At 37.0% G+C, this 13,325-nt stretch overlaps 2 protein-coding genes across 4 annotated transcripts in view; one reads left to right on the top strand and one right to left on the bottom strand.

Moving 5' to 3' along the window:
* The first annotated feature begins 606 nt into the window (after window positions 1-606).
* Window positions 607-4,448, top strand: LOC126964658 (uncharacterized). The gene is made up of 3 exons (XM_050807908.1): window positions 607-815; window positions 2,299-2,474; window positions 3,350-4,448. The coding sequence occupies exons 1-3, from the start codon at window positions 701-703 to the stop codon at window positions 4,382-4,384; spliced, it is 1,326 nt and encodes a 441-aa protein (XP_050663865.1). The 5' UTR covers window positions 607-700; the 3' UTR covers window positions 4,385-4,448.
* A 1,270-nt stretch (window positions 4,449-5,718) lies between these two features.
* The window catches only part of LOC126964635 (neuropathy target esterase sws), a 63,770-nt gene continuing 56,163 nt past the window's right edge, over window positions 5,719-13,325 (bottom strand). For all 3 annotated transcript variants that reach the window (XM_050807861.1, XM_050807860.1, XM_050807862.1), the window contains 2 exons: window positions 10,461-10,608; window positions 5,719-6,946 (listed from right to left, as the gene is read on the bottom strand). In XM_050807861.1, the coding sequence (XP_050663818.1) occupies window positions 6,836-6,946; window positions 10,461-10,608 (259 nt within the window). In that variant the 3' untranslated portion in view covers window positions 5,719-6,835. The remainder of the gene's footprint in view (window positions 6,947-10,460; window positions 10,609-13,325) is intronic.

The raw sequence follows: 13,325 nt of genomic DNA, 5'->3' as shown, positions 1-13,325 counted from the left end.
TTGTAGGCTAGATTGTAAACACCATCAGAAAAATCAGCAATATTATCCATCCCATGTTCCCTAGAAATTATGGGCACTAAACAAAAAAAAATGATTTTCTCCATTTCTTAAATAGTTTTTGGTTATTGTGATTAATATTTTATTTTTGTTCACCATAATTTGTTTGTGTCACCATAATTAAAATAACATATCTTTAATTACAAACAAAAATAATAATACCAATGCCCAATAATTTCTTAGAAATAACAATTATTATTGTAGTGTTTAAATTATCTTTTCATTTTTATAGAACTATTAATTCATCATTTTCAAAATATCTTAATTTTGACAGAGCCTCCTGAAAAAAAAAATGCACTAGTGTGCTTTGGCAAGTGCCATAAAAAGTTGGGATTCCAAAATTCTTCCTGGGTTCAATCCTTGTTGGGTTAATTCACGTCTTACAATATGAATCACGCACACTAAAGTGATAAACCTGGTTTGTTTTCATCTCTTGTCTAGCAGCAAGAGGTAAATTATGTAAGTAAAATATACAAAACTGCTACTAGACCAAAGAGAATTTAAACACTACGTTCATGCTAGACCTCAATCAATAACTGCCAAATTGACAGTGATTGTCGAAATATAATTTTAGCCGTTTACATACTTTTGTAATATAATATTTTAGTCATATTTTAAATACTTTTTACCCAAATATTGAACCATGTTTTGCCCTCACAAGAATTCTTATTTACAACTCGTTTGCGAGATGAACCCCCGCGTCGTCAACAAAGCCGTTGACCAAGCCATGGAGAGAAAGGAATTTGATCCCCACACAGGTTTGTCGATATATATATTACAAATTATACCTACAACTTAGCATAGAACTTAATCATTTCATTTAAATTCTTCAAAACTGTAGCAATGCATACCCAGTGTATCTAAATTGTATTGCTGTCATCTCTGGTCTTGCGCACTCCGGTATCAGCTCGATGCATTTGACAGCGTGCAACACAAAGCTGCTCCAACTATCGAGGACTTCACTTGGTGTGTCTTCTACCACATTTATCACGGGGAGTGTTCCAAAGAGCTGTTTCACCTTTTTCTTACCGCCGAATTCCACCTTCGCACGACACGCCATACCTTAGGATATCATCCCCACCATCTGGATGTGTGGCGGTCCTCCACAGTGCGGTTTTCAAGGAATTTTCTTCCACATACCACAAAGCTGTGGTATGTGCGGTGTTTCCGGGACGATGCGACATGGGTTAAACACACCTTAAAAAAAGCGCGTACACCTTCGTTTAAGACTAAAATCTTCGTTTAAAACTACAATTATTTACATGTTACTTTCAGCTATAAGGTTGGTTTGGCACGTATTGGTTCTAGCTTAGCTGAAAGATATTATAACTATATTTTTTCGTCATGCTTAACTGGAACGTTACGTTTGTACGAAGGGTATAGGTTTATATTTTATTATGTTTCTCTAACACATCATAACCAGCAACTTTCAGTGAGGTTGTTGTTTGGTAGAGAGCCCGCCTGGTTTCTACAGTGTTGTGCCTGAAGCAACCGATGAGATAAGCCGTCGCGTACAAGCACGCGTAATAACCCAGCTTCTGCTTATACAGGAAATGCTTTTTGCACTTTATCCAGCATAAGGCAATAGTTCGCTTCGTAGGGATTACATACCATTAACTCAGTTTACTAACCGTAATAGACGAACCTTTTGTGAAAGTGAGATAATTATCCTTACATAAAAACCTAGGTGTGAGAAAGAGACGGACTACAGGAAGGCCATGAAACGGTTTTGAAACAATTGAGTATCTATTAGTCTCCTGTCAAATTGGACCGCATTTTAATTTTAGTGTTCTGTGTTTTAACAGATATTTTAATGATGTCTGTATTAGATTGTTTTACGTATAGGAAAAATCCAACTAATGAAACATTTCACAGGTAAAACTGATTCTCCAATACTACTTTCGTGATGTTTATTTTCGTAGAACACATGCACTAAAATACTAAATTTTACCTTTTATTTACGCAGTAAAAACTCTATTTTCTCAAGATTATAATCAATTAAGAAAAAATGTGTTAGAAATTAAAATATTGTATAAGTGAATATGACGCCGTTTATCAATATTGATTGTCCAAACGCAAAATACTACACACTTCACTAACTCACCAACACATATGTAAAACTAGCACACATGAACATTCTAAATTTAGGCTCGCCATAACGAGGAGAGTGTCTATTATGCTAGTATACTAAGTTAATGTTCCATACAGACACTTGGCTAGCATAATGATTGTGTATTTTAGAGCGACCAGCAGCTCAGCGGCTGGAATCTATGCAGCCATCACTGTACGCGCCCCACGTGGACATAACCCGCGCCGCCCTCGGGTTTGGTCGACTTGGACTGCGACTTATCAACAGACAACTACATTCTCCTGACCATCTAACGCAGCTGCAGGCTTTGCACAGCGTTCTGGATCAGGTATAACCAATACGTTACGCCTAACATCGATTATTAAAAAAATTTCATGACTCAAAAAGAGTCTCTCTTCACTTTCAGCCTCAAAACTCAATTACTCAAATCTGAACCTTTAAGTCGAAGCTATCAATAATTCATATCAAGCCATTTCACAATACGATATTTTTATTTGCCCACCAAAAAAAAAATAAGAAAAAGGAATCTAAAACTCTCCAAATCTAATGTTAATTATCACACTCCAATAAGCTTTAATTTATTAGACCAATGGATCGTTAATACCCTGGCCTGATCTTTGATTAGATTGATCTAGAAGCTCGATTTTCATCAAGGTTCCACAGACGTATATATACGATGTTAATTTCTACACGGGTTTATAATAAATTGTCCTCCTCTACTACAAAAAAATCATACAAACGGACATCGAAGCGACAGTATAAGGGTTCATCTTTAAGAGATACGTAGATAGATAACTCTAAGAAACCTATAACCGATAGGTTTCTTAGAGTCATTTTCAATTTCAGTTAAATAACGTTACTTGCTGTGCTTGTTAAGCTAACTGAAGGTATTTATTTCATGTACGCTCAAAAGATTTTTACATCAACCTGAAATTGAAAAGCGGGTAATTAAAACAAGGTTGATGAAATCAATCTTTCTATTAAGCCAGACATGACATATGTATGCAGAGTACCGTAGGCAGAATCATATATTCAATCGTATTTTCCTCTTCCCGTGTCTTACGTAGTACTTAGCCAAAATTCTAAATATACGACAAGAATAGTCGATATTTGTTTTAAAAAAAATTAAGTATTCCTGAATTACAGCCCACCTGACCAAATAAATTGATTGTTTTTTTAATTAAATCAATTTTATCTCCCCAGATGCAAATATCTGAAAATGCCTTATACTTAATAAGTATCCATCTGGTGTACCGGCTGATAGATCTGATGAGAAACAGAAACCCCGTGATCCGGGAGAAAGTCTGCATGATTTTAACCCTAACAGCATCGTATCATCAGGGCAGAGAGAAAATTATGACCAGGCCGATAATTATAAAAGAACTTTTGTGGCTCATTGTAAGAGATAGAAAGGAGATACGTTATGCTGCAGCGCATACGCTGAAAACTCTCTCTGAACACAGATGCGCATTACCAATGCTCTTGGAAGATGATACCATTATAGAAACTCTTTTAAAAATGGTCACAAATGATCACAAAGGTATTGTAAGCTCCCATTTGCGGACAATCGCAAATCTCACCGATTGGAATCAAGAGAGGCCTTTGAAAGCAAACGCATTCCAAATAATGCTGAAATTATTCGAAGATGAAGATCCGAAGATTGTTTGCGGGGCAATGGGGTGTATGACGCAACTGTGCAAGCACGACGTTGGAAAGAAACTTGCCGATGACAACGATTTAACTTTCGTTCTGAGGCCGTTCCTGGTGTCGAACGAGGTGGAGGTCAGAATAAGCGCAGTAACTCTGATGCAGTACACGACTCACACGACCAGATCAAAATGGCGGGCGAAAGAATGCTGCGAGGAGTTGACGAAGAATTTAGTCAGTCTGTGTCATGGTCAAGCGCGGCCGATGATGCAGCTGAGCGCTATGCAGGTGCTGATAAACCTGTGCGATTGTCCGGACATCAGGAGCCATATGAAATGGCACTGGGAACGGCGCATCAAGTCCATACCGATACGGACTCACGAAGACTGGGACGGAACATCAGAGACAACCAGTTACGGCTTTGAAACTGGCCACAATTACAGAACTATGTGTATAGAAAAGATTGAGACTATCAAAAACGAGTACGGCGACAATCCCGAAGTGGTCAACGTTCACAGCTACCTTCGAAGACTTAAAGAGGTAAGGGAAAGGCTGCTGTACGCAATCAACTGGAAATCATATAAAGATTGAGACAGACATGAACATTTTCTAAGTATTTATTCATAAATAAAACACTAAGTAATCACAAGTATAATTTGGTTATTTTATGCGGTTATTTGAGTCTTAAGCCTAATCAGTCCTACAAATGAATTAAATATATTTGCTTTAATATTGGGAGTACACATTTTTAGTTAAAAAGTTCATAAAGATAAGTACACATTCAGTGGGAGTAACAATTTGATAAGAAAAATCTTTTTATCATTATCAATCCCTAGTCAAATTAATTCTTTAGTTACAGTTTCATAGTCGGTACAATTTTTATGATACCGTACGTCTTCGAAACAAATCATCAATCATGGCACTTATATAGCTATACTATCTATAAGATATATACGGCCTTACAAATAAACTTGTTATAAAGTTATACCTGAGAATAACCATGCATATGCTAAATGTATACAAAAAGACATTTTGTTTACGATTGGTTTATTAAGAGGTATAACATTTATTTGGACGTAATTCCAGAAAAACGTTCCAAACCACAATCATGTCGAAATTGAGTTAAGAACACAAAACTGATTCATATTAACGGACTGACAAAATATGGCAGCTCTACTGTCACTCTTTCAATGACATCATGCCATAGTAGCCCAACCCACATGTATGAATACACTTATATTTATTAAACTTTAAACACGAATTCCTTAAAATGTGATGTTTGTGGCTTGGAAGGTTTTTTAGGAACTACGTCCACGCAAGGCTGCTTGAAATTTAGAAGACTTCAGAATTAACATTGTATCGACAGTGTTGTCAGCGATATAGTCAACATTTCGCATATTCTTGGTTTATTCTCAGGTATAACTTTACGCCAAGTTTATTTGTAAGGATGTGAGAATTTTACTTTCTAATTTCTTATAGCAACTTTCAAACTGATTTGAACGACCTGTTCGCTTTCCAGAAAGCAAGTTGGAAATATAGATTACACTAGGTGAAGGCATGGAACAAAATAATAAGTATATCACATCACAAATTAAATTTCAAAACAAAATTTATAAACTATGCGGGACTCGAACCCGCGACCTCTCGCGTTCCGCGTAAATATACACATAAAATTATCATCACACAAATAAATAAAATATACATATGTAATATATTATTTTCATTATGTGCCTTCAAATTACAGTATATTTTTGAGATTCAGAATTAATATTATATTGTCAAAAGTTCGGGGTATCTTATATACTGATATAGATATTAGTTTCAATATTTTTCTTCTATAACAAAAATAACATACGAGACTCTTAATAATTTGTATAATTATGGATTTCCGCAAAGTAACGCCTTATTCAATAAATTTTCAAAAATAACATAGAAGAAACATTACATTAGTAGCCTAGGTATATGACCCAACTAAGTGTTACATCTGATGAATCCCTAAGTGCTCGGCCAGACTGAAATCGCGGACGCGACGCGACGTACTTAAATATGTGAAACCTTATTTGAGTGCCCGTAGCGGGCAAGCGAGAGCGGTTGAAGGGCGCCGTAGCAGTTGGAATTGCTGGGTGAATGAGACTTAACATCTTATATTGTCTCCAGTTGACGATACAGAATTTTTGGGTTTTTCAAGAATCCTGAGGGGCACTGCTTTGTAATGAGCAGACGTATTAATTACCACCATTTAAACGTCATGTTCGTCGCGTACCTTATTGTCATAAAAAAAACCATGAGGCATTTATACAAGTGCGCGGGTGTCACACGAACACTCGGAACACTGGGATCCCAAACTATTCCGAGCTTACCACGCGCGTTGGCAACATGTCCACTACTGATTTCAATATTGAAGTATCTATAAGCACAATTTCTGCATTAAAAAACAATTTAAGTAAGAATTTTCCAATGAAAATAAGTATTATTCATCCATTATTGTATTTGGCAAACCCTGGGCATATCAGTCTGACGAGCCGCGCGTAATTTCCGCACCCGCGTGTTCAGTCTGGCCATGCACTAAGTTAAGGCTTCGTTAAGACGTTAAGAATTGCGCTAAAATTGTATTTACGCAAAACGCATCAATGATGCCTATGCACCAAAATAATGCTAATTGCATATTACGCAATCTACACACCGAAAGCTACTATTGTTCGGATAGTTTCTCCTAACTATTGAGGATTTTGAACTCAATAGTAATAGACTAACTAAATACTGTTCATTAAAAAGTGAGGTACACCATTGTAGCACAAAACGCTAAATTTTATAACACCACACAACGTTGAACGTCTTCATAACTGAGCATTGAGCTAAACTACAAGAAACGCTAATGACTTATAACACCATTTAATACACAGTAGCGCGTTAAAACAGTCGCAGGCTGACCGCCACGTGTAGCCGTGGCCTAATAACAGTTTATTGAGCGGTGCCGGCTGCGTCCCGCTCGCCCCTCACGTATGTATATAAGGCCTTGCACAGATCGTGCATGGTCGGATCTCATCTGCCCCCGCCGCGTTTGTTAAGCGGGTCATACACCTCGGCTTCCGAGTCGATCTCGTCCTCGGAGAGGGACAACGAGCCTCCCACACGTCGGGTCCGAAGTCCTTCCTGTAAATTGAGCAATATGAGTACAATAAGAAGGCAAAACTGCATATAAATGAGCCGACCATACAGTTACCAAAAAACACTACGCACGTCGCGAAAATATTATAGCTAGGTTTTGTTTAGCAGCTGAAAGTAATTTCACTAGCTACGGCGCCCTCCAGACCGAAACACAATGTTTACACATTATTACTTCACGGCAGAAAAAGGCGCCGTTGTGGAACCCATAATCTTGCCGACATCCTCCCACTGGTAAAAGTGCGTAGCCCTGTATAATACAAGCCCACCAATCACAAGTAATGCTAGCGGTTTATCGCATTGGCAGAATAAGGTTAAAATTAAGCAAGCTAATTTATAAATGAGTTAGGCCTCTTGTCCATGGCACTTTTTCTAAAAATTTGAAAAATTGTGAGCTTGTATATGACACGGAAAATCACCGTACAAAACAATGGCACAGTTCCGATGCGTTTATTCTAACGTACTAGAATGAGATAGCCTCATAGGTGGCGTATAGACAATCACCTAGTTAGTAATTACCTATTTAGGCTGGGTTGCATCGTATTAAGGTTTAAGTCAAATTTAATGTTAACAGTAACGCTGACTTTAACATAGATTGCGAAATGTGTTGCACCATCGTATTCCTTGACAAAGTTATAGTTAAACTGTGAAATATCAAGTCAATATCGAATATTTATTTGAAACTTTTGACAGGCCGCTATTTAGCTATTTAACATAAACAATAGCTTTAACCGGCGAACGTTGGACGGTTACGGTTAACAGATAAAGTTATGAGGTCATCTAAAAACTGTCAAATGGTGCAATACATTGTTTGCTTAACAGGTACTTTAACAAGTTTCTTATTGCTAAAACGAAATGGTGGAACCCAGCCTTAATATTATAAATAACGGAGGGCGTAATTATAGTGTATTTCTATGTATTATTTAACTGCGGAAAGTCTTACACAACTGGCAGTTATACTATAACATTTTTTATAATTCGTCAATCAAACTATAACATTTGATCGGTAAGCCCTTTTTTTTAATCTATGGCTGTTTTTTTAAATTACTCATGTTGCCGTCCGTACACAAATTTCTCAATATCTGCAGCGTTGCAAGCGTACGTTGCAATGTAATGTAATCTACTTTAAATTACGTGCAAAAATACTGGAAGTATCGCGGTGGCCGAATTCGCGAAGTAGCACATCTCAAAAATCAGTAATAAAGTGTAATATAGCAACCAAAACTTCAATCGACGCGGTGATTTATATTGGGCAGTGACGCCACTCAAGTTTTAGTTAACATGGCGGATTGCCGAATTGTCATATTTCATTCAATATCTTTTAAATCTCAATATTTAAATCGAAACTGGATAATTTCTTACAATCTTTTCATTATTTCCTATCCAAATATTATGAGTTTTATCTTGAGTGTTGATTCCTCTAATATTTGTCCTTCATCAATCCGCAAAATAACGACTAATTCAATAAACTTTCTATTGTTTATTCTTTCTTGAATACATTCTTAGAATAGTCACGCATTTTTCGTGTGTGGACAAGACGCCTAATTCTCCTACGGGACCTACAAGTTAGCAGCAAGCGCCCCGCACCCGGACGTTACAAATGTAATAAATAAAGTGTAGACCAGTGCAGGAGGCGCGAGTGGTCTCAATATTTGCCCACCAGTTCTGTGTCGCTGATCCAAGCCGCGCCCTCCTCTACGCTTGACGACATCTAAGTAATATTTAAAACTCTTATTGTTTAGTAGAAATGGAACGTATACTGCAATAAACAGACATTTATGGACGATGTGGGACTCGAACCCGCACCTCTCGGGTTCCGTCCGAGCGCTCTTACCAACTGCGCCAACCATCCGAGCGACGCATCGAACGTAAATCTTGATACATCTCGTTCAAGTCTCAGGTTGTATCGTTGGCTGGTTAAGTTTGTTTAATTAATCCCAGAAGGAGGGAATATCACTTTAAAATAACAAATTTACTATTACCCCATCTTTTTAACTACGTATGCTGTAGAACTGGGTCTATTATCAAATTCAATTTTATTCAAGATAGGATTTAAAATTTCTTATTAAACGGATCAGAAACTACCACCCATTCGAAAAAGTATGCCTCGGGCGCAATAAATTCAGGGAGCCAAATTGTTTACACGGAGTGCACAAAATTAAATATTTCGTGTCCTTGGTAATTAATGGGCTAGTGGCAACGGTTTTCGACATATAAACAATAACAAATAGAGAATTGATTACTCAGATATGCGTTAGATTTATTTCCACCTTAAATGAGTGCAGTGTCACCCGTAAGATTAAGCACATCATTAGTACAAATAAGAAATAGGTACGGTCCAAGGATAGACCCCTGTGCTACTCCTATATTGATAAGAGCCCCAAGAATAGTATATCTTATCATTAACAATGAATTTGTATTGTATTGTTTAGACCTTAATATTAAGCTAATCATCAGTTATTTTATATTGAACACAATTAGAATCCTCATAATATCATAGAAGATACAAGAACAAGAAAGCGTTCTGTAATTCCGCCAATTTTTCAAAAAATAACAAAATAGGGAGTGCATTTATACGATCTATCAACCTAATCGACATTAATAATTAGTTTTTGTTCATAATAAACAAAAAGATCAATTCATACTGACCGTAGATCTCGTAAGCTTACTTTGACCAACGGCGTTTCTCAGTTCTAAAAGGTCACATCACATTTTGATCATGCTCAAATTACAATTGTTAGGTTAAGCGTATGCTGAGACGCAGACGACGCAGGTCAACGCAGCGCAGGACAGAGCAATTTTATAACATACTAGCTCACCCAGCAAACGTTGTATTATTGCCATACAAAGTAGTAAACAAAAAGAAAAAACAAACTTTGGGCTATAAAAAATAGATGTTGGCCGATTCTTAGAACTACCTGATATACACATAAAAATCCGGTTAGCTTTTTCGGAGGAGTTTGATAACAAATACTGGACACGATAATTTTATATATTAGATGTACGTACTAAGAGCTACGTACGCTGCGGCGCAAACACGTACGCAGACATGCTTATCTCCAGCTCAGCGTTTCGTTGTAGCGCCGGTACAGAAATCTACGCGATGCGTTTATGTTCTTTATGCCTATTCCACTTTGTACACATGTTTTTTCCAACTATTCCATATTTTTTTTGCAATCATTTAAATGAATTATTGCGTGTGAACCTTGTTTGTATGATACTAATCATCCAGACTATTAAAAAATACATTAAGAGGGTTATAATGGGTATTTATTGCCGAACCTCAAACGCCTCAGCTTGCCAAGAAACTGCCCCTTGTGTATTAAAATAATTTTAAAAACGACAACGCAAATCTGTGATCCTGCATCGCATCATACGCTCGTGGCCTATGTCTGCCTCGCAAGTCCTGCCCTGCTATATATTGTGTACTGTACTGTGCGGCGTCACCCGAGTCACCTGCGTAGCCTAAATGTTGAGTGTAGGTAGCTGTGGGCAGACTCACCTCGAGGATGCCGGCGCTGGGTTCGGAGGCGTACCCCTCGAAGTGGCGCTGGTCATCTTCGTAGTCTGACGAGGAGCTGGAGTCGTTACCGGTGTCGCGCGCGGTGCGCACCGAGCATACCATCTGCGCCAGGTCCGTGAACGTGTAGCTGGAATCATCGTTAATCTCTTAAGATTATTTATACGTCTAGATAGTCTCTTGCTTTTAGACAACCGATAATAACAGCTCAGGAGTGTAACTTTAGCGTGCGTGACAAGATAAGTATTACACTCGCGATTTTTATCACACTTTGTGTTAGTGTGCATTGCTCAATAGAGGTTAATTTGAAACTCAATTTGTTTCGCCGTTTTCACGTATAAATGATCTATGGTTCATATGTCACAACTGGCCGTGACACATAAATAGTGAATATTAAAAAGACCTTAGAAGTATGTATAGAAATATGATTCTGAAAACAAAACAATGATTCCTGCTCCCGAATTTCACCTTCGCACGAAACGACACAAATTACGATATCATCTCCACCATCTGGATGTGTGATGATGGTGTTCTTCAAACGAGCTGTTTTCAAGGAGCTTTCTACCAACCGACCAAGCTGTGGAATGAGCTTCATTCTGCGGTGTTTCCAGGACGATACGACATGGGTACCTTCAAGAATAGCGCGTACACTTTTTTTAAAGGGCCTGCAACGCTCTCGTGATTCCTCTGGTGTTGCGAATGTGAGAATGTGGGCGGCGGTGATCACTTAACTTCAGGTGGCTTCTACCGTTCCAGTTTACTACTTACTCGCAGATGGTCTATAAGGCTGTGATCTACAGAGCGTACTTAAAATTTGCTCAGACTTTACTTACATAAAACTTAGCGCAATATTTTATTTGGTATTAATAGTGATTTGACAACTTAGATTATGCTGAGGTTAAGGTAAGACAGCCCAATAGAACAGTCAAGCGCGTGTTTCAGTCACACAGTACATTTCTGAATATTATCAAACAAACAGTTACAATATATAGCCTGTATAGCCGAGGGTTAGCGATCCTACCTACTAAGCTAGAGGTTCCGGGTTCGAATCCCGGTAGGTGCAATCATTTATATGATGAATATGGTTTTTGTTTCCGAGCCATGAATGTTTAAATGTATTTATGTATGTTTATATGAATTTGTGTATGTTTAAGTATATTGTATTAAATATATCATTGTCTTGTAACCCATAACACAGGCTATATATGCGTAACTTGGGGCAAGATAATTCGTGTAAAAAGTGTGTCAATATTATTATTATTATATATAGTAAATTAAGTTATAACAGTATCCTAAACTCATTTGCTTATTAATTTTATTTTAATAAGTGGAAATCGATGAATGATTCATGCGGTGTTGTTTACTTATTTACTTGTTTAAAAACGGAACGTATTTTTAAGATGCGTGACGGCAAAATTGTACACACAGGTTAATGTTAGAAAACAACTAACTACTTCAATCAAGGCACCGATGCCCGCATTATACAGGTATTTTGAAACTGCGCATAACAGTTGTGATGACGCAAGAATTGTTAATCCCGTTTGTGTTCGGCTTGTAGTTTGAGTTTATTTTAGATGTTTATAATCTACTAACTAGTGGACCCGACAGACGTTGTCCTGTACACACTTCTTAAATTTGATAAATCACTCCAGCCGTTAGGAGGAGTTCACTAACATACACAAGAACAGGAGAATTATACTATATGGACGGAATTGAGAATCTAAACCAATCTCAAATTCACTGGAACACACAAAAAATCATCAAATTCGATCCAGCCGTTTAGGAGGTAGTTCAATTGTGAATCTAAACCATTCTCAAATCCACCTGAAGATACACAGAAAGTTTCAGTGAAATCGGTCCAGCAGTTTAGGAGGAGTTCAGTTACAACAGACGCTTAAAAGAAATATATATATTCACTAGCTGACCCAGCAAACGTTGTATTGCCATATAAAGTAATAAAAAAAATTTTGGGGTATAAAAATACATGACGACCGATTCTCAGAACTACCAAATATAACATACATTAAATTTATCATACTACAATCATCATTATATTTGATTGCGTATCTGTGGATGGAATAGAATAATACTAAAATCTCGATACAAAGATAGGTGTTGATCGTAGATGTGTGAAAATTTAGGGTTGTAAGTATTTTTTATGTACTTATGTATGTATCATAAAAAACTAAAAATTAATAATAATTAATAAAAATAAATTTAGGGGTGGACTTGCATACTACCCTTAACATTTAGGGGGATGAAAAATATATGTTGTTCGATTCTCAGACCTACTCAATATTTACACTAAATTGCATTAGAATCGGTCAAGCCGTTTCGGAGGAGTTTTACTACAAACACCGCGACACGAGAATTTTATATATTAGATATATATATAAAGGACTTTGACTTAACTCTACAAATAAGTCTGAGCAAAGTAACTCTCTGCATAAGTCTGAGCAAATTAACTCTCTAGACAATTCTGAGCAAAGTAATTCTCTAGATAATTCTGAGCAAAGTAACTCTCTAGCTAAGTCAAATTCAAATATTTTTATTTAAATTAGGATGTGACATCACTTTTTGAGAGTCAAAAAACTACCACCCATTCCAAAATGAATGCCTCAGACCTGAGAAGAAAGGGCGCAAAAACTCAGCGGGCTTTTTTTTTCATCAACTAAATATGTTTACAAAGTAATATTGTACAATTAAATTTATTATTTAATAGCCTGAGGGCGGTCACTCCATTCCCAATCTGTGGTATCATTAAGAAAGTCATTTATGTTATAGTAACCTTAATCACATACCACAACGTTTTTTAACAATTCTTTTGAATAACGTAATACTTTTGTT

The sequence above is a fragment of the Leptidea sinapis genome, chromosome 5 (genome assembly GCF_905404315.1).
Source record: "Leptidea sinapis chromosome 5, ilLepSina1.1, whole genome shotgun sequence".
Lineage (NCBI taxonomy): Eukaryota > Metazoa > Arthropoda > Insecta > Lepidoptera > Pieridae > Leptidea > Leptidea sinapis.
The sequence above is the reverse complement of the archived record's forward strand: the minus strand, read 5'-3'. Positions and strand labels throughout refer to the sequence as shown.

Coding starts and splice junctions, on each gene's coding strand:
- LOC126964658 (XM_050807908.1), top strand. CDS start 701: ATGTTTTGCCCTCACAAGAATTCTTATTTACAACTCGTTTGCGAGATG. Junction 816..2,298: donor GGAATTTGATCCCCACACAG/GTTTGTCGATAT, acceptor TGTGTATTTTAG/AGCGACCAGCAGCTCAGCGG. Junction 2,475..3,349: donor TGCACAGCGTTCTGGATCAG/GTATAACCAATA, acceptor TTATCTCCCCAG/ATGCAAATATCTGAAAATGC.